The following is a 26,847-nucleotide window of genomic DNA, read 5'->3' on the forward strand; positions in this document are numbered from 1 at the left end:
CTTTTCTGGGAAAGCAAATTTTCTAGAAATGCCAGTTACAATTTTAGGAAGGAAACAATGGGGTAATTTTCAAATTCAAATCAAGTTTTGGCACAGAAGAAGGGAAGCAAGGCTTGAGAAGAAAAGGTCGTGACAAAACACTATGAAACAGGTAAAAACTGTTTTCTCTTTTTGTCTCCGTACCCAACACCTTCAAGCCAGCTGCTTACTAGAAAATCTGCTTTCCATCTAAGCTTCCATCACTCTGTCAGTATAATGCAGGAAAGCACTGCCTGAAAATAGAGCTTTTCTTTTACTAGAGGATAATTACTAGTTGTTCACTCTCTCATTATAAAATGTTAGTAAAGACCAGTATTTTGCCATGAAAATGCTTTATATACTTTATATATACTTTTTATACTTTATATAGGAGAAAATATACTGTTTCGTCTGTCCTCTGACCCCTGGAAAACCACCAAAGAAGGTAGAACATGACACCTCTTCCCTTCATTTCTACAAGATCTGATTTAAATTGAGAGCTCTGCAGGGTTGGAACCCGTTAAGAACTATGTGCATTGTAACGAACTTTGTTACACCAACAGTGTGGCAAAAAAATAATAACCAGAGATTGTTACACCAAAGCCTCAACTGTAGATTCAAGGAATGACAGCATAATTATTTTTAGAGATGACTATAGCAGTAACTCAACATGACACAAGAGGCTGGAGAAACAGCAAGCCTGATTTAAACCAATGGAAAAGCCAGGAATGCAGAATGGAGACTGTTCTTAATGCACCATATTGCATCTGAACATTTTGTTCCTATCCATCTATCCAAAGCATGACGTTTTGCATTTCATATTAACATTCTGAAGACATTAAAGGATTCTTCAATTCCATGTTCATACGCTGTGTCAGAACATGCACTCTGACTGCTTAGAGAGATGCTACGTCTACCTTCTACTCATCCTCCCCCCTTCAGCCTCCTCACCATCCTCCTTCCCACTCCCCAAAAATCCCAGGGGCTATTTTTTATTGGTAGCATTATTTAGTTCAGCAGAAAGATGGTTACAAATATAGTTTGTGGGATTTGGACTTCACTTTGGATTTCTGCACTACCTCAGCTGTTATGCATATGTAGTGACTGCTAACAAATCATCACAGTATTACTTGATGTTCATATACAATTTCTCATCTTCAAAGCACTTTAAAATTTCCCAGAGGTTCCACAAAATCTGGGAGAGAGAGAGAGAAAGAGCTATGGGCAAAAGCCTTTGTTTAGCATTGGTCTTAACATAAATCACAGCTAGTCCTTTCTGCTTAGCTCTACAGCAGGAATGCTGCAGTCCTCGGTCCTAGGTCTGAAGTGTTAAACAATGCTAAATTGCCAATAACACATTTTCACTAAAAAGTATTTAAAATACTCTTTGTCATATGGACAGCTCTCTTCAAAAGTTCTGTTCTCATCTTTGAGTTCAAAACCAGGGAAATGGTGACATTAGCATAGTGTGCTGGGAGATGGATTTATGTTTTAAAGTAAAGGACATTTTGATTTCACAAAGTTTTGATAACAAAAAAAGTTTTATTTCATAGCAATAAAACAACAAAAGAACACAACCAGGAACAAAATTTTTATTTTTTTAAATGTAAAACTAATAATGTTTCAGGAATTCCTTCAGTGTTCAAAGCAGAATAAGCTGTTAATAGCTGAAAGGAAGCTCACAGTAATTTCCTGGTCAGCACTGGAAAGAGCAACCAAGAAAACTTGGAAGTGAATCATTACAGAGCTCACTTCTCCTTATGACCCACCAGGGGAACAATCTTTCTCAGTGCCCAGAGACCCAGTAAAAGACTCCGTCCACTTCAAACACTGAACCATTTCTTTACAGGAGCTCAGAGTCCACATGTGACTCGAACTCTGTAGAGCACACCCAGGCTGCTGGTGCCCAGGCACAGTACTGGATGTGGTCTTTAGCTGTGGGACCACTTCCCACTGACCAGCACATGGGAACGACCCTTCCAGCTGCACACTTGGACCCATGCCCACTGGGAGCAGCCCCTGCAAGGCAGGCATCACCAAATCAGACCTTTTAGGAAAAACGGTACAAGCCATTTTATTTTTTTTTTTTGATTGGACTGAGTCAGGCTTGCCAATTTTTTTCATTTACCACCATCAAAAAACGGGGATGAAATGAAACAAACTTTTTACTGAGTGGGAGACAAATATGAAAATGTAATGAATAGAACACTCTATTTCTCAAATATTCCACTAAACATGTAATCCAATCCAGCCTTTACGCTTCAAAGCATGACTTGTACTTCACATGCTTTCTAGGGCACAGAGTTCTGTGACACAATAAATACAGGCCACAGTTCTGAAATGTAGATGTTAAACCGGTTCTTCTGAGGTCATTTATTTGGTTGAATTCCTTTTGAGTATGAAACATTCTCTAATGTCTGGAAAAAATATGGAAACATTCTCAGATGAAAGGTTACATGCATTCCAGAAAAAATTCTCCTGAAATCTAAAGGAACTCTTCTTGGGAATGCTGAAGTGCAAACTTTTCATTTATGGAATTTTAATATGGTGGAAAGAAAGAAGTGTAAGCTATTAAGTGTGTTTTAAAGCTTAGGAAGCAAATTAAAATGAAATAACATACATATTATTAACGAATAGCTACAGTGAAAAGTGTGTAATTACATGTTAATTAAATTCTCTCCTTATATCTGCAGTGACTCAAAATGATGTTTCCTCTCTATGTATTCTCCTTGTAGCAACATTTCCTGAAAAAAAGCCATTGGTGTAAAGCAGAAACTGTTAAATATTTCACAACTGGAAGAATGAAAGAGAATGAAACTTCAACAGTTTTTTTTTTTATGTTAGATTTTCTATTCAGAAATAAACTGAACTTTGACATGTTTTGATTCTGTATCCTTCTGTTTATAATCTTCAACTTAAGCCTAAACTAAACAACAACGCTGGCAGAACACAGTAAATTTGAGGAACTGAGATGAACTACTTCTAGGTAAATGTTAACAGAACCACTTTCCTTTATACAGAAATAATTATGTTCAGGCAGGGAGCCAGCTCTGTGCGTGCCATCCCCTACTGCCCCATTCCTGTGAAACCCAGCATTGCCTTTCTTATCTGGCTATTTAGGAGTTTTTAATTTTTCTGTTCTCCGAGTCTAAGCTTCTTCCTGTGTTTGCAGCTTTTCATTTACATCTGCCTGTAAAGAAAATCAAAAGAAAGAAGTGGTTATGATGGAGCTATCTTGGGCTGCACATTGTCTTTGTGGTTTTGACACACTGTAGTGCAGCAAGGCAGACATTATCCTACACACCTTCCTGTTTTGCAGACATAACGGTGTTCCAGCCTGGACTTATGTGATAACACATTATCACATTGCCGATGTATGGCATGGCTGCCATCAGCAGGAAGTGATCTGGGACAGCCATTCCTCACGTAACCTTGCCTTGGGAGATAGGATAATTTGCCTGTATTCTCAGACAGCCTTTACCAACAGACACCAAACCAGAAAGATTGCTTTGGGATTTGGTTGTTGCCACTGTTTTCCATTGCTGCAGATGTTTGTTCTCTAGTGTAATGTGTTTTATTGATACATTGCTGGAATTAGAACAATAAAAAACATACTTCTGTGATGCTGCTTGTCTGACTGAATTACAAGCAAAATTATGAATGTGTATCTCGTTCTGGAAATTCAGACTGCTGTAGACATGGAGCATTTAATTTGGAATGTAGCATTTGTGGGGAAGGTACAAGTGTTGGGACATATTTTAGCGAAATCTTTGGCAGTGATAATGTTTAGCAATCTATGGCATTGGGAAATGTGGGATCACTGGATAAAGGGCCACAAATACTGGAGGTTTATAGGCAATTTACATATATTTCTCAATATCAGCATTCATTACTCCAAAAATACAAGAGAGACAGAAGGAGTGCAATGACTTTAAGAGTCACAAAGTTTTGCTCAGACAAGTGGAACAGGCTCAGAGGTCCTTTACAAACTCTGCATAAACTATTCCAAAACTTAAGAGTTGCATTCTTAATGGAATTCAGGCAATTTTGATAAAGCAAATGGATTTGTCCCAGAAACATGCAACATTTTAGGGACTTTGTGTCTTGTCAGTCCCAGAAGTCCCTACCAGCGCTGTTCTGCAATCTATCAACAGATGACGACAGTTAAAACGCTTTCAAAGTTCTCAGTAGCTCAGACTGGAACCAAAAGGCTGGAATTTCCCTGTCAATTTTGTACCTTTGCAGATGACCTTCACTACAGTCAATCCAACCTCAAATATCACCAAATATGTCTTCACCCCTTTACATTATGTGTGTATATTTAGTTGTTCTGCTGTGGAACACTGATCCTTAGGCTAATCCTCTTTTACCCTCCTTCACTATGGCTGCTGCTGAGACCACTGAGTGATATCAGAATAAAAGTTATTTTCTAGACTCAGTTAGAGCAACAGCTGCATTGTTAATGCGTATGTAAAGACACAATGCAGACTGTGAAATCACAGTTCACACATAACAAAAAAATGGTATGAGTTTGATCATGTATCAGGTAAAAATCTCATTATAAGATGACTTCAGAGGTCAAGAAACTGAGAAAACAGGTGAAAAAGATACACTTGTGAAAGACTTAAAAACTGAAGGGAAATTATTCTCTGTGTATACACCCAGAGTTGCAAAATAAGAAAAAAATAAAGCCTTTTTCTCATCTGTGCAGTTTTTGTAAAGAAAAAACTCTTAGCACTGACACTGATGGCATCAAAGTCAAGTGAAAACCAGGAATTTTATTTTTTTTCTACAGGTAGGGACAGGAATAAGACAACACAGGCCAGAGGTTCCCTCCTGTTTCTATAGACATGTTGAAATGGAGTATGAAATCAAACAGATAGATCTAATGATGGCATCATTATTCTTATCTATATTCTCCATTCATGTGTAGTCTATGTAAAAGAACTTATCAACATCATAATATTTTCAGATAATATTAGCTATTTCTTAAACTGCTGCTTGGTCAATAGTGTCTAATGTGTTGTATCTGAAGTTCAAAGTGCCACCTGGTTGTTGCAAATAAGACCAAATTCCAGCAGTTCCTTGGTGGAACTCTGTTCTAGTCGGTTTGTTTTCAGTAATTTCTTATTTAAGTTCAGTGTCAATAGCTTCCTTCCCTTTCATGAACCCCACAGAAAGAAATCATGGACCCCTCAGGGTCTCTAGCCCCCATACTGACACCTGATCTGTTCCATTGAGGCAGCTCTTGTACAGTCACGCGTTGACCAAACAAAGCTTAGAATTGGCCTAAATCTGTTTTTTCTTACACAGATTGAAGGATGTGTAACACAGATGCATCAAACAATTTATATTAAGCACAGATTTCATGTACTCCATCACAGCAGCTGGTCCTGAACCTCTGAGAAGGAATTTTATCACTGACATCACCGAGAGTGGGATTTGGCCTGTGTTTCTTAACACATAGTAATGCTGAAGATATATGTTGTTATATTACTGAATATTTTTTATCTTATCTCATGTAAGCTGACTAAACTAGGAGTTATTTATAGAGGCTAATTCACATTTTTACAGCATATGGATGTGCTTTTTGCCAGCTTTAGCACGAATACAGTTTATATTAATTAAGGCTGAGCTAGCTAATTAACCGTAGTTCATCATGGCTAGGCTTCGCGAACAAAGATTTGGGAAGGCACTATCCACATTTGCTACAGGCTTATGAGGCCAATACGTGACAGACATATCTGATTGCAAAAGGCACAGCAGAAAGACTCCTTAGATGGTGTATTCTGCAAGGCACGGTTCTTTCTGTGTTGCCTTTTTTCCTCGAGAGTGATCCTGCGTGTGTTCTCGAAGGAGACATCTGCGTTATAGATGGCGTGTCTCCAGGCCTCCCGATTTGAGGCCAGAGTAGACCAGTTATGGTGATCAATATGGCCAAGGCTGAGATGTTGTTTCAGGGAGTCCTTGTATCTTTTCTTCGGGGCTCCTCTCATGCGGTAGCCAGTGGCAAGTTCACCATAGAGCAGGATCTTAGGGAGGTGGTGGTCCTTCATCCTTGAGACGTGCCCGGCCCATCGCAGCTGCGTTCTCAGTAACATGGCCTCAATACTTGTGACAGCAGCTTGCTCTAGTACAGATGTATTGGTCACATAATCTGACCAGCGGATGTTAATTGTATGGAGGCAGCGTTGATGGAAGACGCAGGTGGTGGCGGTAGATGACCCATGATTCGGAACCATATAAGAGAGTAGACAGCACTATGGCTTTGTAAACACTGATCTTGGTGTTTTTCTTCAAGTGTTTATTACGCCATACTCTTTTGTGGAGTTTTCCAAAAGTACTATATGCCTTAGCTAACCTGTTGTCTATCTCTCCGTCGATCTTACCATCTGAGGAGATGAGGCTACCAAGGTAATTAAACTGCTGGACTGATTTGAGCTCTGATTGGCCAATGGTGATGTGGGGATGATGGGGGACTTCCTGAGGTGCAGGTTGATGGAGGACCTCTGTTTTCTTTAAGCTGACTTCCAGCCCAAAGAGCTCAGCAGCATCTGCAAAGCAGGATGTTAAACGCTGCAGGGCTGCTTCTGTGTGGGCAACAAGGGCGGCGTCATCAGCATAGAGCAGTTCCCGGACAAGGTAGTTTAATGTCTTGGTGTGGGCCTTCAGTCGCCTTAGATTGAATAGACTTCCATCAGTACGGTATCAAATGTAGATACCGTCCTGATCATCAAGGTCTGCTGTGGCCCTTTGGAGCATCATGCTAAAGAAGATGGTGAATAGGGTAGGAGCGAGAACGCAGCCTTGTTTCACACCATTCTTAATTAAGAAGGGCTCAGAAAGTGTGTTGCCATATCTGACTTGGCCGTGCTGATCCTCATGGAGTGAGATGATCATTTTAAGGAACTTGGGGGGACAACCTAAACATTCCAAAATCTGCCACAGACCTTTTCTGCTCACAGTATCAAAAGCCTTGGTGAGGTCAACAAAGGTTACATAGAGACCTTTGTTCTGTTCCCTACACTTCTCTTGCAGTTGTCTGAGGACAAATACCATGTCTGCGGTGCTCCTGTTGGCTCTGAAACCACACTGACTTTCAGGTAGAATTCCTTCTGCTATAGTGGGTATTAGTCTGTTCAAGAGTATTCTTGCCAGGATTTTGCCAGCAATGGAGAGCAGAGTAATACCACGATAGTTTGAGCAATCTGATTTAATACCTTTCTTCTTATATATAGTGATGATGACAGCATCACGAAGGTCTGATGGTAGTTCACCGAGCTCCCAACAGCGCACCACAAACTCGTGGAGTTTGGTGTGGAGTGCAAGGCCCCCATGTTTCCAGACTTCAGGTGGAATTCCATCAACCCCAGCTGCCTTGCCGATTTTCACCTGCTGTTTGGCCTTGAGGGTTTCTCCTAAAGTGGGGGCAGTATCCAGTTCATACTTTACTGGTTGTTGTGTGATGGACTGAATTGCTGAATCTTGGACTACACGGTTGGTACTAAAAAGAGTCTGAAAGTGTTCAGACCATCGATTCAGAATGGAGGTTTTATCTGTTAGAAGGGTTTGACCATCAGCGCTGAGTAGAGGGCTTTGTACCTGGTATGTAGGCCTGTATGCTGTTTTCAAGGCCTCGTAGAAACCTTTGTGATCACCTGTATCTGCGCATAATTGGTTTTTTCAGCTAGATCGATCCACCACTTGTTCTGGAATTAACCATAGACAGAATTAGTGAATAGCTTTCTAGTAATAGTACCTCAAGGTTGCCAATAATTTCATTTGGGATTTCACACTCTGCAGACTTCTGATCTTCAGCAGTGACACCAGCCACAGCATCTGCCTTGGAGGACTCTGCCTCTGGACAGGGCTCTTCCAGGTAATCCTCCTGAGCAGACCCCTGGCAGCGACCACCCACAGGAAACACGTGAGTTAGAACATCATCCTGCCCTCCACAAGACCAAACAGCACCAGCCAAAGACATGCAACAATACATGGAGTTGCTTTCGGGAAGTGCTGCTCTGAAAGGGACCAGCAGTCCCTGCGCTGCCCAGGCTGGCAGAGAGGTCCTGAGGTGATGAAGTTACAAGGGGGGAGAGCCCAGAGGTGATGTCTCAAATAAATGTCCTCTGCTGACTGATTAATGCATTAAAAGTAATTTCATTCAATCTTAGAAGAGAATGTATGTTATATTCTGGAGAATAAATGTCATCAGTGACTGGGCTCCAATGGGAATTCATAGGAAAATAGCTCACAAAAACCCCAAAATAAATTAAAAGGAACAAAACCCTACACCTGAGATTCTGTTGCTGCAGCTGAGGAGGGAACTGCAGGTTGGTCAAGTCCAATCCCATACTCCTGGTGCTAGAAAAAAAAAAAAAAAAGAAAAAAGAAAAAGAGTAATTCAGGTTTAATCATTACTCAGAGGTTTCTTGCAGTTTTTTTAAAATGGAAATGAAATGCCTGGCAAGCAACAAAAAACAATACCTTTTCTGTTACTATCCAGGTGCTCAGAACTGGAATGCATTCTGAAAATGATTATAGATCAGCTTTAATTTCTAGCTGCCTCTCAAGGGGCCCTCTTTATAATAGTTGGAAAGAACAGATGATTTTCATAATTTCATAACACTACAGCTTCTTACTCATGTGGATAATTACGTTCAGAAAACACGGTGCTTAGATAACGTGCTGTCTTCCCAGTGCAAATTTGTCACCTCTGAACAGGGATCTTTTTGCAATTTGGAATTGCAGGGCTCTACCAAAGGAGTCAGCTGGACTAAAGTTGTAGTGACACTGCATCAAGTAAGGCCCTAAGAAAAATATTTTAATATGTGACTATAATTTAAGAGCTGCTAATGGTCTGAGTTTTGCTGCTTCACATCGACTCGCTCCTTTGCTGAGAATATGGGAACCTCACTGGTATTGTGCTGGTGTGTGAGCTGCAGCTCCAGGAATGCTCGGAGGGAATGGCTTTTCCCCCTCAGAGCAGCTGGATGAAGAACCTAGTGCTCAGGTTCTAAGAAATGATGCAGAAGGCAGCCCCACGTCCTCTAAAGGGACAAGGTTTTGTGTCCTATTAAAAAAAAAAAAAAGGATGACAGAGAACATATGTGCCAAACAGGGCGAAAAAAGGCATATCTGAACATGCAAGGAACAGGGAATAACACCAAAATTGTATGTTTGGGGCCTCTGAAAGGGGAAGTGCCCATCGAGAATACAAGGCAGATGTTCCAGTTCTGAGTCAGCGATTACAAACAGGATTTTGCTTGGATGGTGTAAGTAAACGACATTAATTCACATCAGGGTAATTGCAGCTCCCATAAATTAATTTCCCCATGCTTTTGAAATCATGGCTAGGTTGATATTTGGTTTATTTAGTTACTTGTTACAGTTACACATGCTGAAAATATCAAAGATTCTATGCATCTACAGAAGTGATAGCAAAAATTGAAAACAAAAAGTGAGACCTAGCCACTTTATTACATTAAAAATCTCTTTTGTAGTCCTAAAAGCTTTTCAGAACTTCTGTTTGGACATTGTCACTATCTTCAAGATTCGTTGTCATGTGTGAGCTCGCTAAAAAAAAAGGCAGACAGTATCAGCCCATGTTTATAAGAACCCAAAAGGCTGACAGAAATATTTGCAGACAATAAGTGGGGAGGAAAACAGGTTTATAGAAGCATTTTCCTCTATTGCTTGTAATTCAAATTTTCAGCACTGTGTTAGTGCCTACGGACTCACAAAAGGAATAGCTAGAAAGTTTGGGTTTTGCAACAAAATTAAAAAGCTGAGCTAAACTGTATTTTTGCTAAAATAAAAAGATTCTTTGTTTTCAAATTCTATTTTTTTAAACTAGAGCTTTTTGATTTAGCAGCTATATCCATTTTCTCTGATTTCTTACCTTATATTTTCTTATTAAAATATTAGCTGAACTAGATGAGAATTCACAATTACTTTCTGCTTCCTTAAAGCAGTATTTTTTGGTTAGTTAGTTACCTATTCACTCAAAATTTTCTTTATTTAGACTAAATCATTATTACATTTATTCCCTCTGGTCCAAATTAAAAAAAAAAAAAAAAAAAAAAAAGACCTGGTTTTTAGAATCAGTTCCAAGCTGATCAAACACTTTTTTGTAGCATGGATAAGATTTTCAGAGGTTCTGTTTTTTTAGAATAATATTTTTACTTCACTGCGTCTTTTTACAGAGAGCCATTCTTTAGTCATCTGTTCCATGTCTAATAATAACCCTTGGATCATTAAGAAATAACTAAATTACAGCAGAACTAGTCTCTTTAATGAGCCATAATAGTCCCAACATTCAGCCAAAAGTTTTTTTTAAAAGACTGTGCAACTTCAATGTAGAATATGAAGCATTTTGTTTAGTAATAAGAAGTTTATGAGCAGCTCTACAGTTTACAGCCAAAATATAGTGACCTAAAAATGCCATTCTGCATTGCTGCTTCCTATACATTGTGTCCTTAACAAGTCCAGGGGAAAATTAGAATGAATGAATTGTGGTGAGAGCCCGAAGCCAACAAACGTATTTAAATGAATCCTTCTGATGCAATACTTTCCTTTAAAAAACACAATTAAGTCTTTGTGTTTCCTTTGAACAAAACCTCATGTTTAATAGCACCAATGGTTCTGTAGTAAAATCTATTTAAAAACAGAGAAGGAGACACAGTAAGTTTTATACAGTTACAGTGGTTTTAAAAAAATGTTGCTGGTTTCTGAAGTCCGAGTAAATTTATGGTGAATTACTTCCACTGACCTACATTAAAAACTTCATCCTCCTTTTTTTAATTCCTGAAGATTTGTCATTATGTGAGCATTATTCACTGTGACAAAGATGTATGACTCAAAATGTCCTCTTGAATCAATATAACTATCGAAATGTGAGAAACAGTTTGGCAAGATGATAATGCCTTAAAATTAATTGGCAATATTTTCCTGCACACTGTGGTCTGGTGGGTCCATGGGAATTCAGACATAAAGGAATTGTGAAGCAATCGCACAAATGTAGCTGGCATATCAGTGCCAGCTGCTCTGAAAGAGCTGGAGGAAGAATTAAGTGCAATATTCCTATTAATTCCTGGGTGTGGTGGGGTTCCAAAAGGCCACTTGAACCCAGACAAGTTGGAGCAGGCTGGAGGCTGAGCTGACACCCAGCAGAGGTTGGTTGGGAAGTGTGGTTCAGCGTCACCTTCACTTTCCCACCCCAGTTATATCAGGCCAGCTGAGAACTGCAGGCACTGCTCTCCATGGACAGCCCCATGTCACAATTCCACTCTGGAATTCTTTCTAGCACAAGTGTGCATAAAGAGACTGAAGTATAAAAAGTGTAGTGTTGTTCTGTACATAAAACCACATACTTTTCTTGTTGTTCATGGCTAGCAAAATGCCTTTTTACAAATGTAGGCAGAGAAAAGATAATAAAATAGTACACAAGAAAATTTCTAAAATGGGATAATGGCAGAAAAAAAGATTGGTAAAGCATTCTAATAGATGAGTTCCACAGATGTGGTAGTTATTACAAAATTAGCTTTGCATAACTTACCAATATACCATTACATTTCCCCCCAGATGTTATCTGTTACTTAAATTAATTTTGCTTAAGTTACTATTATTGCAGATTTTATCCACGCTGTGTTTTATTATTTAAGTTTCTGTGGCATAAAACAAGCCCTGGCTGATAGCATTACTTTTAATAATATATATAAGAGGTTTTAGTATTATAGAAATGGCTGCTGGGTATATCTTAATAGTCATAGCACAGAACGTCTGCTCTCAAAATATTATGTAGATTAAAACCAGCTATTTACTTACACTCTAATTCAAGTCATTGGAAAGGTTTGCAGTTTTTATGCACATGGTATGAAAGGAAACAATCTACTTCAGGAATAAATATCAGAGTTTGGAAATTAGCAAAGCTAAGGTCAAGGTCAGTTTGGATTTACTAACATACTTGCTGAAAATGAGAATTTAGAGTTTATGTTTACTTATTTCATAAACGAGAAAAGAGACTGAGGGGGTGGTGCATTTGCCTCTAATACATGGCTTTTGTATCACAGAAACATTTTGAAACCACCTTCTAAGCTTAATATTATCTGAAATTCTGTACTCCTTTCCACACAGTCTTAACACAAATTCTCTGCAGTTAATCTTACCAAACATAGGAAAATAATTATTTATAAGGACTGAAAAAAAAAAAAAAAATCCCATGTTCAGCATGGGCCATTTCTAAAGCCTTGTAACATCTTTCAAAGCCTTTCCATGGATATGGATTTGATTTTATATGAATGACAGATGCATTTTAAAAAGGGAGTTCTTTGTGTTTTATTCTCTATATTCATATCACCTCCGTAGTTTCCAGTTGTAGGCCACAGGATCCTGTGCTACCAGGGACCTCCACAGATTTCTCTCATATATATGTGAGATTTGCTATCAAAAAACTCTGTAACACTGGATTTACATTAGTTTGCTATTCATGCTAAGCTTGCCCAGCCACACTCCTACAAATGTGCTGAATTTCAGCGGCTGGAACAAAAGGCGCTTTCAAGAGATGGTTTGTTTAGGTGCCTGTATTTCATGTGGTTGGATTTGAATGAATACCTAATGGACAGAGATGCACTGACTCAAACCAGGCAGCCTTTTTTCATCCTTCCTCTTTAACCTGCCAGCATATGCAAACACAACAAACCCACCCCACCTGCCTGCTGAGGCATTGCCCACCAGCCGTTCCCACAGGAGGCTCCTGGGAGGCTGCCGGTACCTCCACAAATACATTGGCCATCCTATTTTGCAGCAACACTACACATAAGGATTTTAGGAAGTGCTCAAAAACTTAATCCAGATTATTTTATCGCTGTAGTGTGGCAAAGATGGCAGAGCTTCCTTCTAAATGCCCTTGCTGTATGCAATTGTATTAATATTAAAAGTAGAATTAAGATCAATGAGGGCCTAAAACTCTGCCTCTGAAGTATGTTCCCGAGTTGCTAATGATGCACATGGAAATTCTGTGTGCATGTTCCTGGGCAGGAGTTTTCAAAATACTATTCCTAAATGAGACAGAAGTTCAGTGAGTCAAAAGTAGGCATTATGCTCTTTTTCCTGCATTTCAAAACCTACGTTAATATGTTTTAAAGAGAGTTTTCCGTGTTCCTGAGATGAGATGTGAATTGACTTTGTTGACAATACATTAGTAATTAATCTAGTCCAAAATAGCTATCTGAAGCAATTTGGTGCCTACATTGACAAAACAGGATCTCCTCCTCCCCCCAGGAAGCTGTAAATCAGTCAGTGACATCTGGCCTCAAGGACATCAGAGTCATCTGAAATGTGGTAATTTATATTAATGAACATCAATATTAATTTTTAAATAAAAAGAATTTGCTACTGCCGTTATGTTTACATAAGAAATATTATTTATAGCTTGTGTTCCTCCTTTCTGACATTTTGCCCATAAATTATTGTAAGGAAACACACTGTCACAGTTATAAATATTTTTCCTTGGAGTTAAAGCTTTTACATATCCTCTTACTGTTTTCAGCAACTATATGAGGGCAACAACCAGGATTTTCTTTCTACTCCAGGAACTGCTGCCAATTTTAATGCTTGACTGAGTAGAAAAGGGTGCTTCTACAAAAACAACCAAAGCCTTCCTCTCTAGAGATATCTAAATGCAGAATGCCCTTAATACCTAGATTCTGTAAGAATATCCTAACATACCAGAAACAAAAAAAAATACTGATTTTACTAGGCTGCAGTTGTCTTCTACTGCTTTTACCAAGCTTCCAGTTATTACTGCCAATTTTCAGATTATTTAGAAAGACAAAATAAAAGGCATAAAAAAAAATCCTCAGTTCGCTTTTATGCTGACAACACATCACTAAATGATTCACCTTGGAATGGTCACTCTAAATTCACATTGTATTTAGCATTGCCAAATCTCCTGGTGTTATGGGATTACAAGAGAATCTCAGCTTTCATTTAAAAATAAAGTTAGTGTCTAGCTCTTATGGTTGCAGAGTAAAGATTGAAACCATAAATCTTGAGAGCTCAAAAACTAGACTGCAAGGAAAAGGAACAAAACAACAATTATTTTTAAGTAACTCATGATTTTTTGAGGATCTGTCTCATCATTTTAAATGCTCAAGGTTAATGAAAGCCTTTTAAAAATAATACATACATATTTTGGGGAGGAGTGAAACCTTTTTTTTAGTTCTTGAAAGCGCAGCTCTTGCATGTCAGGGCTCTTCAAAGCACCAACCCCCACTTTCCACTTCAAGGGCACCCAGAAAACAAGGAAAGAGCAGGCAGTTCCTATTCTGGCTGTAGAGTCATAACCAACAGGGATCTAAAGCCATTTAAAAAACCAAAAACCACAAACACCTTTCCCACAACAACCACCTATCTAGATCTACAAACATTTTTTAAAAATTAAGGCTCCTTTTATTATTCATGTGATCACATGAAGAAACCATAAAAGCGAGTTCTGTTGAACCCAATGAACAACAGGCATTCTAATATTTTGGTGGCATTCACCTTATCAGGTTGGAGATTTACATTTCCTTGTCGTACATCTCTTTTTCCAAATAATTTAATGAGAAAAGATCTGATATGAATGCTGAAAGTGTTATGAAAAAAAATGTGAAAGCACACTTGGCCAGGTGCATCTCGGTACCTGTTTCTGGGACCAGGCTTCAAACATGTTATAAACATTTGCTGCAATTTCATACTCTCAGAAAAACAATTTGCATGAGACCGTGTGCATTTGGCAACAAAATGGCCTGTAAGAATTAAATTGCTTAGGGGGCTGGTATTCATCACACCTGCTTTGGGGGCTTTGTCAACCCCCTAAACTCCTCCTGGTAGGAAGTGCAAAGATGATTCCCTCTCCTGAGAGACAGTCAGAGCAAGTCAGATGAATTAAGAACCCAAGAGTTGCTTAACGTACCTGCCCTGGACCACAGCAGGCACAGCCTGCTGCCTCCCCTTTCCCCTAGGGGAACTTAGGAAAGCTGGCTTCCTCACCCAGGCTCCCTGGTTTGCCTGGTGCTGGGAAATATGAAATATTCCTGTTTTTAATTGAAATCATCACTGTAGGGTCTCAGCAAAGATTACCAGCACCAGACTATCCTGGACTGCTTTTTTCCAGGTGTTACATCCAAGATGCAGCAATATCTCACCAACTCGTACTGTTCCACAGGGTCAGCCCTAAGACTACCAAAAAGGCAGATGTGCCTGTTTCCAGCACGTGTGAATCTCCAGTGTCACTCATGCTCTGCACACACCAGTTAAAAGCAGCACGTGCTCCTGAAGCTGTGTGTTACTCCACCAGGTTTCTCCAAGTTCAGCAAGAACAGACTTAAGGCTTTATCCAAACTGGATACACTGTACAGGAAAGGCACAAAGAAGATTCCAAAAACCTGGGAAAACTTGAAAAACTTCACCTTTTATAGCAAAAGGGGTTCAAGAAATGACTGGGAGCTCTTGCTGAGAATGTCTGACAGCAGAAAACTAATATTTTGCTGTTGATACAGTAAAGTACAGTCACTGCCTGATGCTGGAAGAGGTTCCACCTCCTGCCTCTGTCTGCCACTGCTCTTGGACAGTCTTCCCTTCCTACCTACTTCCTCAGAAACCAGCCTTTTCTCCATGCAACACTGGTCACGGACAAGCCCCTCACACAACTGCCCCATGCTCTGTGCATTCTTTCAGTACCAAAACCCAGAGGAACAAGCTCCCTCCAAACTCCTCTCAGACATCAGGTGCATTAGATGTGGATAGGCTGGTCTATATTGATCCATCCCCAGCTGATGCTACAGAAAATAGCTGCACTAACATTTAAAAGGTTGCATTAAAAAACAAACAAACAAACAAACAAAAACCAAGCCAACGCAACCTAAGGAACATTGATCCAGAGCTAAGAGGGGGGAAAAAACTGCTCACGCAATTTAAAAAATACAATATAGATTTTTTTTTAAAAAAATATGCCACATTAGAAAACTTTTCAGAATATATGGCCACATAAAAATGGGGAGCTTGTGTTCTTTGTTATTAGACCTAAAACATAAGGTCTTTGCCTGAGTGTGTAAGTTTCTGTTAAAACAACAATTTGTCCTGTGGACTGTAAATTCAATTACTGTTTTTATTGGAATCACATTTTGCTTTGGAAACAATCATGCAGAAAAACAACCAGTAACTTAGACATCTTAAAAACATCTCAAAACAGGCATGGCTCTGAAAACAAATCAGTTATGGTAATTCTTCTTCTGTGAACTGCAAGGTTTTTTAAATCCATTTCCATATTTTTAATTAACACCTAGTACCTAGTTAAAAAAAAAAAATCTTACTGTAGGTCATTTCAATCACAAATGGGAAAACAAATTTATTTTATCAGAAAATTGATTTGACACTATTTTAGGGATTTTTTTTTCATGTTTTTATCATAAAAATTAAGCTATTAAAATACATTTCCCAATTTGGGAGTGCAGAAGTAAGCCAGTTTTTCTCTGAAATTTCAGAGTTACAGTTTTCAGTTACCTCTCTATGTGAAACTAGTCAATTTTAACCCCAGTATATTTGATCAGCACACAAAAAACCCCCACATAAGTCTAAGATACCGGTACTTCTTTACAACTCCATTTCTATATAACTTGGATGTAAGCAGCATTCTAACCACAGCCTGTTAGTAAAAAGAAACCACTGCTTCCTTATGTGACACTTGGATTTCACAACCCATTGCAAACAGGCTCTCCTTGTAATGTCCGTGTTCATAAATCTGTTTATGCTGCCCCTCAGCCTGAGTGCCTATGTTGGCTTTAGCTCTTCCTACAACACTGTCAGTCACCTTAAATAAAAACGCAGCTGTGGGTCGGGGCAGGGTTAGTCCGGTGAATGCAAGAGTTAATCAAAGCTTTGCCTCCTAGGCACAGCTTGACTTGGTGGGTGATTTGAAACCTGGTACTAAAGTTTCCTCTTGGCAAACTGCCAAAGCCAACCACACCTTGGATGATGTGAGGTTGTTTTTGAGAAGGTAACATCTCCTTACAGAATATCTCCTCCCACTTTGACTTGGAAGGCTTCTGAGAACAGTCATTTCCATTTCTGTTGGGGTATGAAATGGTTTCTGCTGAAAAAGAGCATAAATCTCATTCTGCTTTGACTTGTTGGGAAGCTCATGACAAATCGTATAAGCCACTGTGGATTTTTAGAATTTGTTCAAACAATGCATGAGAAGAAACAAACATTTTTACCCACTAATTTCTCTCCAATTAAAAACCAAACAAACAACACTCACTTAACTCCTTATCCCTTACAAATTCTGTTAACTGCATCTTCTAGAAAGTTACCACACATCCAAGTCACAGATCCAACAAAAATCTGACATTTGTTCAAAGGCTTCCACAATCATACAGAATTCTAACACAAATCAGAATCGAGAGCAAATGCTTCAAACTTTGAAATTAAAATCTTGAGTCGTCCATAGACTAAGTGAATCCAAAGGGTACTGGATTGAGCTGTACACTGCAGTCTTTCCTCTCCCTCCCTCATGCTTTGTCTTTCTGAGAAACTGTTCTACAAAAATAGGCAAAGAAAACGTGGTCATGAAATTTGCACACAGTTTGCCTGATGAGATAAGGATGATGTGTCAGCTTTTGATGGAAAAAAAATGAAGCAATGATGTCAAAGGGTTTTATTTATTCCTTTCAGTAGCACCTTTTTCCTGGCAACTTTCCTAAATAGCAATGACATAGGTACTTAGAGGGAGCAAGCACCAAAGAGCAGCATCTTCTCTTGAGAATGCAGAGCCATGCCCAGAAATACTTCCTTACCTACAGCAGGCTATAATCCCTTGCTCCAGCTAGACAAAATGTCATATATCCCAGGTCCTTCTATCATATGATTCTTCATTTTGATTTTAACATTTGGCAGAATGCGAAGCAACGCTCACCCCTGTTACTGGGTTTGTGTTTTTATGTTGGCCAGAAATATTCACTTGTGCACCAAAACAGTCTTTCTCCAGCTGACACAGTCCATACACACACACATATATATATATACACACACATATATCTGTAACTGGTAATTGTTGTTTAAGCCTGGAAGGACCAAAGATAAAAAAAAACAAAACAAAACACCAAAGTTTTTTAAAGGAGTCAATACCAAGAGCTGAAAAGAGAAAAGACTCTACTAGAGACCCTGAAGGGAAAAGACCTTACCAAGTATGATAGACAAATTTTCAGGAAAGTCCCTCTGCACACACTATCTTCACATTTATAGGACTGACTGGTTTAAGTGTTCTTTGCAGGTGTTCATTGTATCATGTATACACCCTAATAAATCATACTAGATGCACAACTCCAAGTGGAGGAAATAGAGCTGATAGGAGGTGCCTTTGAAAAACTTGGCCTCAGGACCAGAGACAGGTTATTATTCCGAGACAACAAATAATAGATATATTTCTCTCTCAGTGGTAAATTAGTCTCAAAGTAACACTCTCCATCAGAGAAAACACCTTAAGGCGCTCTTATAATATAAGCAATAGCCAATTTGAACACTTTAACTGGATTTTTTTACAGCCCTAAAATTATTAAAATCATGAGCTTTAAATAATTATATTTCAACCACTGTTTTACTAGTTCTCTCCCTACCTTCTCTGATTTTAATTTTCTCACTTGTCAGCATGTCTTGGCAGCGAGAACAAGAAAGGCCTCAAACCTTTACTGATTGCTTTCCATGCAATCTGATTTCTATAAATTAGAAGTTGCTGATGGGGAAGCAGACAGCAGTACCCTTTGATCAAGATACACATCTTGATCTCTTTTATCATTTTAAAAAAAAAACAATAATATTACAACAAAAAAAATCATCATACAAGTTTTTCGATCAAAGTGTGTCACTGTCTGCTTCCCAGTCAACATACTGCCAGTAAATTGGCGAGGTGCCCGGAACGCGCAGGCAGCAGCTGGTGGGTTTGATTACCATCTGTATAGCCACTAATGTATAAAATATTGTGTCTCCATCTAGTGGGCATCTGCATTTCACAGGAAATCTGAAAATGGGTTGGAGCCACTTCCGTGGGTGGCAGAAGGAGCTTCACTAGACTCCCCGCCAGCAGAACCAGGCTCTGAAGCTGTGTCACATTGGAAAGCCATCAGAAACAAGAAAGGCTTTGGAGCTCCTGGCAACCCTGTGCTGGCACTTGTCTTTGAAATTGTGTTTTCTCCAGAAGCATTCATAAAACAATTATTCCTGTTCTCTCCCAACAAACCAGCTGTTTCCAGCGCTCTGCAGCACCCTGGAAGTTCCAGTGGCCAAAATTTGAAAATGTGAAAGAGGTAAGAGGATAAGGAAGGTGGGAGCAAGATGCCATTAATGCCCAGAACTCCTGAAATAAACAATAAGGAATTAGATGAATATGCCAAGACAATGTCTTCCTTCAAGAAGAATTAAACTACAGCATATTAAAGCATTACCAACTGCCCCCTCCAACCACTTAATGGCAGGACATAGAAAATACCATGTCAACTTTCTCACGTAGTTTCTAAGAAACATCCTTGACTGAAGAGCAACAGGGGTAACACAAGAAACACAAATCTGTTTTTCAAGAGAGAGCCACAGAAATAGTCCTTGGGACACAGATTTTAGAATCCATGTGCTCACCCAAAGGAGAAACTGAGGCACCAGCCAGCACTGTGACAGCTCTCTCACGACAGACACAGGACTAGAACAAACAGTTAATAAAAGATGAATTATACCACACTCATTACACCACCCTCCCTTCCATCGATCACCATCCTTTTTGACAACTACTCCACCAGCAATGTACTGACTCGACATATTTTATGCACAGCCATCTAGTGTAAAAACTGCATCCTATTGAAGAATATCAGTACAGCAAAATGAAATAAAAAACAAGATCATACTATTGATTTTTTCCATCCACATGGACTAGACCTAAATTCCCTTAGCCTGAGAAATCTGTTGAGATAATTCTCCAACACAGCATGATTACATTTCATTTAATGACTTCTCTGGATACACAATAGGTCCTAAAACAGCTCTTCTTTTTTCCGAATATCTTTTAATAAAGTTGTTCAAGATGTGTTTTTATTTGACACCTAAACAGGTTACAGTAAAGCATTTTTTATTTTTATCATATATTCCATTGCATTAGAGGTGCGTTTATTACTCTATAAATAATTCATTCAAAGGAACTTCAGTTTAACAGCACCTAATAGACACAATCAAGGTAGCACGCTGGCAAATTTCAGCTTTAAATCAGAAGCCGATCAGTCTTCATATAAAAAAAAAAGTCAACTTCTCAGAAGAAAGCATCAGTTTTAAGAAAGTCAGGCATGAGCACTTAAAAATGAAGTCAATGCCTGCCAACAACTTTTGTACTAATTTATTATATTGCTTGTTTGTGCAGGAAGGGGATGAGATTTGTTTCAATCTAATCTAATACCCTTTATTTCAACAGAAACTTGAAGAATTAGAAATGACTGTTGTTCCCTCAACAATTTGCTGTGATAGAAGCTTTATTTTTCAGGTCAGCACTCTCTGGTTTTGATTGCTCGATGGGAGTGCGACAACGGTTAAAAAAAGAAGGCTCTGAAACTTTAGGAAATAGAAACTGCTGACTACCTGGTGAAGGAATAATGATTTATAATATATGAATAGGGGCAATAATTGGGTAGTAGGCTGTACTCAAAAAAGCCTTAATTCACAGATCTGACATCAGAAAGTCATAGTCCATTGATCTAGCCTCAGAATGATGGATTATGACTTTTTAAGAACATGTAGACATGTCAGCTTCATGAGCATTCCGGGAATTGTAGTCCAAATTGTATTACTGAGGTCATTTGCACAATTTCAGCTTTTTCCAATAAAGCTAATGCACTAATATTTTGAAATATAAAAGTTCTGTCGGGTCAATTTTTTTTAAACCCTAAAAACTCTCCAACCAAATATCACAGGTTGCCATAACCTGAGTTTGAAGAATTCTTTTCTTTTCTTTTTAATTACTTCAAGTCCGTGTCTTTTTCTTACAGAGATAATAACAATTTTAAATACCAATTGGCTATTATGTCAAAAAAAGTTTTGTATTCAAGTTTGGAGGTGAAAAAAACAAGGTGCAAAGTGAGGGATTAATTATCATGTTTTCTTTCAGGAAAGAACTGACATAGCCTATGCATGTTTCCCCCTATGTTATTTTAAAAATATCTAATTTTTGACCTCTGACTCCTTCCTTTTTTCAACCCTGATTGTATTTTAAACTGTTACTGAAAAAGACATTATGATGTGAATTTAGATGAATTCTTTTATGAAAAGAAATAATACTCTTGCAATGTGTGAATACCTGGAGGTTGAAATGTATTTTTATACAGAAGCTTTTGACATTTTAAATTAAAAAAAGACATTCTTGGAACTTCTCTTTCCTCATAAAAACAAACGTGGGCTAAGGTTATTGAATAAAATATTCAGGAAAGTTCCAGAGATCCTTTCATTGAGCATCACATAGTTATTTAAAATAAACCACAATTTCATTCATAAAAATCCATTAAAAAAATCTTTCAATGGCTTTTCTCCATTACAATTAAGTGAAACCACCTATCAATTAACAACTTCTACATTAGACTAATTCAGTGGCTCAGATCGATAAGAGTTCTTCCAAAAACGGTTTCTTCTCCAGAGAAGTGCTGAGAATAAAAAGAAAATCCCACATTAAATATAAAATATTACTAAATATTTTTCAATGCATACACATATTAAAACCATAAAAAGCCTGTGACTAAAAACTTTTCCAAAGCTATAAAAACTTTATGTTATACAAGCAACAAGGGCTAAAGGGCAAAAGAAACAAACCAAACAAAGCCAGGGTTCCATATCTCTACACTTTTTCCTGGAAACTCATTTGTATCTCCGCTTGTCTAGAAGACTGAGTTTCTCCTTCTCTGATCTTTCTTACCTTACTTCCATTCTTACTCACAAAATGTTCTTAAGAGAGTTTATTAATAAAGTAACTACATATGTGAAGTTTCGGGGTTTTTTTCCTTCTGCCTATGATCATAACTAAATCTACCATGGAAAGGAGAAGTCATGGGGCTCCTTTATGATGGCTAAAATAACTTTTTTCACTAAACCCTGTGTATACATTAAATAAAGACATCCTGGATCGAGTCTCAGCCCGGATTTCAAAACAATGACAACAACAAGACCAAAAAAAAAAAAAGGAAAAAGACAGTTGCAGGAAAAATAATGCCCTTTTTAGAGCAGACAAAAGCAATTTACTTCATTTTGACAACTATATATGAAGTGGCTAATAAAAATCACTGCCCTGTTACACAAACTCCTTCCTCTAAACACACCTAATGTTCTTAAAGGTCTCACATCAAGGAATCACATCACTGAAAAGCAAGTACTTCTGTAAAGGAGCCTGAAGCAGCAATCAAGTTGCACAACTGATCAAGAGAGAGTACCACCCGCAATTAACTTTTTCGGGAAATTACCATTGGCAGGCTGTAATTACTCACTTGGAAGGCAGGCATGAGGATACCAAGGCCAACAGTTTTCTGCTTGTGATTTATATGTCTGAGGCAACGACCAGTGGTCAGGATATCAGTGTGCAGCTCCCTTCAAGGAGCTTGTTGTGTGGGGCTCTCGCAGCATCCAACCAGGTTCACTATTACTTCATCATCAAACCATCTTCTACCTGAATTTTCCTTGGATCCTTTCCTTACTTGGATCCTAGCATTTACCCAGCTCAACTCAAATGAGACCAAGCAGGGTAGCTACAACCTTCCCAGACTGAGGAATGAATACAGCCCTAAGGATTGCAGGCAGGGGAGGACAGGAGCCTGGTACATTGGGTGTCTCCTGATTCCTCCTCTTTTTTGGACCTCCCCATTAGTCCTACCTCTTTTCTTGTTATTAAACTGGTTGTATCCTTTCCTTGTCTCCACCGACACCACTAGCTCATTTAATATATGTTATGAAGCAGGAGTCAGATGTTAACTTTGTGTCTTTAATGATGTGTGCTTGAACCAGTGACCTTGAAGTGAAAGGCTCTGTAGATCTTTAGCATTCCCTCGATATTCCAGGCCTTTAGTCATCAAGTTTATAAGCAAAACCTGTGTGCAAAAGGAATGCTTGCTCACAGTTACTACTATGATCATTCTGCTATACCTTGCACTGAAAGAATATGAATTATAAAGTGCATGGGTTAGTAAAATTTAAATCAAGCAAATGTTTAATATTAAGCCATTTCATCTTTTTCCAAAGTTTGGCAAATTTATTACAAAGCATTGAAATTGCACTTCAAGCCCTAAGGCTTGCAGTGTTGGAGCCTGACTGATTAATATAATTAAAAGAATAGCATAACTCAAAAATTATTAAATAATTAAATATACATAGCCTTATTGTTTACTTCCGACTGATAGCATGATTTCTAGCTAAAAAGTTGCACTGCTTTAATACCTGATGAGTTGTTAAAGCACATCCCCTTTTCCCTGCTGTGCATATGATTAAAAGAGCAGAGGTTAAACACTGTACTAAAAAAAAAAAATTGGGGAATTCTATTTTTGGTCACAGTTGTGCTTAGTTCTTTCTTCTCATTTTTACAATAAGCAGGTGCTGCTGAAGATGTGGAAAGTCTCATAGTAGGAGGACATCAAGCTGGAGAAGGGTAGGAAAATGCTTCCTCAGACAGAATCTTCAAATACGAGTGTTACCCCTGCTCCTTGCTCTCCAAAGACACTTGAATCACTAACTATCTGAGGGTTATGTCTTAAACTCCTTATGCTCCTTACTCATATGCAAGGACTGCCTAGGAGTTTTGGCCTCCCTACAGAGAGTAGGATCCAGGATAAATACTGGAATAACCGCAATTTGAAGAGAGATAATAACAAGGCAACACACCAATGCTTCATAGCAGATTCTCATGATGTGGTTTTAATTTGAGGAGGAGGTAGCAGTCCTCAATCCCAGGGAACATCAAGATTACAGGCATTCCATGGCAGAGAACAGGCTGTGAGATGCTCTTCCATGTCAGGTGGGAAAGGCCTCTGGCATCCTTGGTGATACTGAAAGCACCAGGCCCAGAGGTCTGGTACTCCCGGTAGAACTAACTTCTCCCTTCTGGAATTGCCAAGACACACTTGAATAATTACAAACACCAACCTAGAAGCATCGCCAGAAAACAAATCCTAAATACACTGGGCTCCAGTGTCCATCAGATTACTTGGACATAGCTTGTGAGTCCTGACACAGAGCATTGCTCAAAGCTGGCAAATCTATGTGGCATAAAATTCCTCCCTCACACGGTGTTTGTGAGCCACTTGTATATGCACAGCCAGCAAATGCTGGCTGGCAAAATGAGGGGTCCCAGAGGTCACAGAGACACGTTTTATGGGATGGAAACCTAATTTTCTTTATGCGGAAACCACAGGAAAAAAACCCCTACTTTTTCTGCAAATGTTGCCTGCATATCTCCTTCATCCAGTGTACTGATCAGCTGCCCCTCCCAATACATGAGGTGGAAAGTCAGTGACAAAATTAAAACAAGTTGGCAAATGTACCTATACATACATATTTCATGTTAGCACAGTTATGCTTTAGAAATTATGGCAACAGCAATAGAATTCTGCTGCTGTGATCATGGATAATCAAAGCAAGTGAAAAAAAAGCCAGTGCTGAAATATTTTCAAAGGTATGAAAGTCTTTACTGTTGTGTAATTTAAATTTACTTGCCATCACTTGAAATTTCCTTTCGTCTGCGTGATTAGAATTTAAATGCTCCCAAAGTATATTAACAAATATAATTCCTGTTATATTGCAGAAATACTGCAGCAACCTCCTCTTCATGTTGAAAACTAACTAGGCTCCTTAATTCACTACAGAAAATACAAAGCACAATTAGTTAAAATGTTTTCAAATGAATTCTTATTTGGGAATGACCCACAAGATCAACCAATCCAGCACTTCATATTCTACTTATACATACATACAATACACTCACACATCACAAAGCTGTAGCAGTATTTTCTACAACTGTAAATATGAGATGTTTGCATTTTAGGGAGAATATTTTTTAATGCAATAGCTTTCATCTTGAGGAGCAATTTTGCAAACATTACACACCATGGTAATGTTGTGTCTATTTTACATACAATCCCAGAAGTTCCCTTGAAATGACTTGGGGCACAGGGGATTGAGGACACCTGAATTGGACCGTAAATCTTAACTGCACACTCAAAATTTATACTTGACAAAAGTAACAGAAGCACAGACATTAAAAGCCTTCTCTTGGGTTATACTATGATAAATTTGTCTAAAAGTCACTATTGCAAGAATTTCTTTAATTTTAAAATTCAGGATGGTTTTGATAGGTAGAAATTACTGTTCCAAGAGAAGAGTTCACCAGAACACTAGAGTCACACTAGAGATTTTATGCAGCCCAAGTAATTGGGCCGTAACAGGGAAGTACTTGACACAGTCAGTCTGACACCCTGGTAAAAATGAAGCTGCAATACCCTACTGCACCAGCACTGCATATTGTAGCATTAGTCAAGTTTAGTGTACTCTTACTGAGCACCTTTAATTTTTCCCCTGGCATACTGATTTTACCAGACTCAACCCACAGAATCCTGTAAGTGGCACAAATCTATAAAAATGATCTTTCATACAACTGAATGCCACTGAGCAGGGTTTAGTTTGCTAACAGTCATGTTACTTTTTCTTTACTCTTCATCCATTTTTCCCCAACTGATTTGGTGGAAAGAGAATATGAAAATTAAAAAAAAAAATCAAATTCTATGTCTGTATAGTTTAGAGTTATTGATATTCATCTGATCAAGCAATTTATTTTGCTACTAAAATTGCTAGTATGCTAACAGATGTTAGGGAAGAAAGCAGGTTTATCTTTTTAATTGTATTTGTTCGCTACGAAATGAAATGAGAACAATTCATAATATAGTCTGCAAAGTGGTAAATGTATTAAAATGGCAGCTGACCTCTGAAAAACTTTAGTGCCTAATTCTCAGTCCCCAGAGCAACCCCCAGGTCCCTGTGCAATACACCATGTCCTGATGACGTTTAATGCAGTCTTTAAACTTGCCTGTTACCTAAACAAGATCCCTTACTGCAGATTCCTACATTTTATGCTAATCCATATGGTTTGCTGCTTATTAGTTTCTGCAATGTTCCTGCTACTATGAAAGAAAAAAAACCCCAGCAATCCACAAGACAAATTCTCATTTTATCTTGCACTTGTCAAATATTAAGATTCTCCTGGTCTGTCAGATTTCTAAGCTTGTCTAATGCCTGTCGTTTGTATCCAAAATTAATAAAGTCTATCCATGCTGTATGATTTTTCAGTTGCTCTGATTCTGATTATACACAATAATTTGTAATTTAAATTCACAAAGATGTGCCAATGTAGCAATGTGTTTGTGTTGTCGATTTTAAACACTTGGCCTTTTTGACTCATGCCAAAGCCCTGCTCTTTCTCACTACCAAGTTCCAGTAATGCTTGGACTGACCAAATTATTCCTGGTAATTTGATTATGTACCCTCTTTCTTTTATTATTTATCCATTTAACTGCGGATTGATCAGAACAAAAAGACAATTAAATATACTGCAATAAAACCAGTATGAACAACAAGAGTAGGAACTGAAGTCAAACCAGCAGCAGTTTGGAAATATACACAGATAAGACTGAAATCCTGTCTTTACCTTCTCCTATTGTGTTTGGCTGTGCCAGGGTTGCAAAGAAAACGAGATTAATTTTACAGTCAGTAATTCAGGGAGTTGTATTTGCAAGC

General features: G+C 38.4%; 1 protein-coding gene across 2 annotated transcripts in view; it reads right to left on the reverse strand.

Moving 5' to 3' along the window:
• Positions 1-464: 464 nt before the first annotated feature.
• The window catches only part of CABCOCO1 (ciliary associated calcium binding coiled-coil 1), a 55,152-nt gene continuing 28,769 nt past the window's right edge, over positions 465-26,847 (reverse strand). Inside the window, exons 6-8 of one of the 2 annotated variants that reach the window (XM_027649549.1) lie at positions 8,314-8,382; positions 7,778-7,918; positions 465-3,208 (exon numbers count right to left, since the gene is read on the reverse strand). In XM_027649549.1, the coding sequence (XP_027505350.1) occupies positions 3,167-3,208; positions 7,778-7,918; positions 8,314-8,382 (252 nt within the window). In that variant the 3' untranslated portion in view covers positions 465-3,166. Of the gene's footprint in view, positions 3,209-7,777; positions 7,919-8,313; positions 8,383-23,014; positions 23,157-26,847 lie in introns of those variants that run through there. The other variant, XM_027649551.1, reaches the window with a different exon arrangement.

This window comes from Corapipo altera, unplaced genomic scaffold (assembly GCF_003945725.1).
Source record: "Corapipo altera isolate COAL_440 unplaced genomic scaffold, ASM394572v1 53, whole genome shotgun sequence".
NCBI classification, from domain to species: domain Eukaryota; kingdom Metazoa; phylum Chordata; class Aves; order Passeriformes; family Pipridae; genus Corapipo; species Corapipo altera.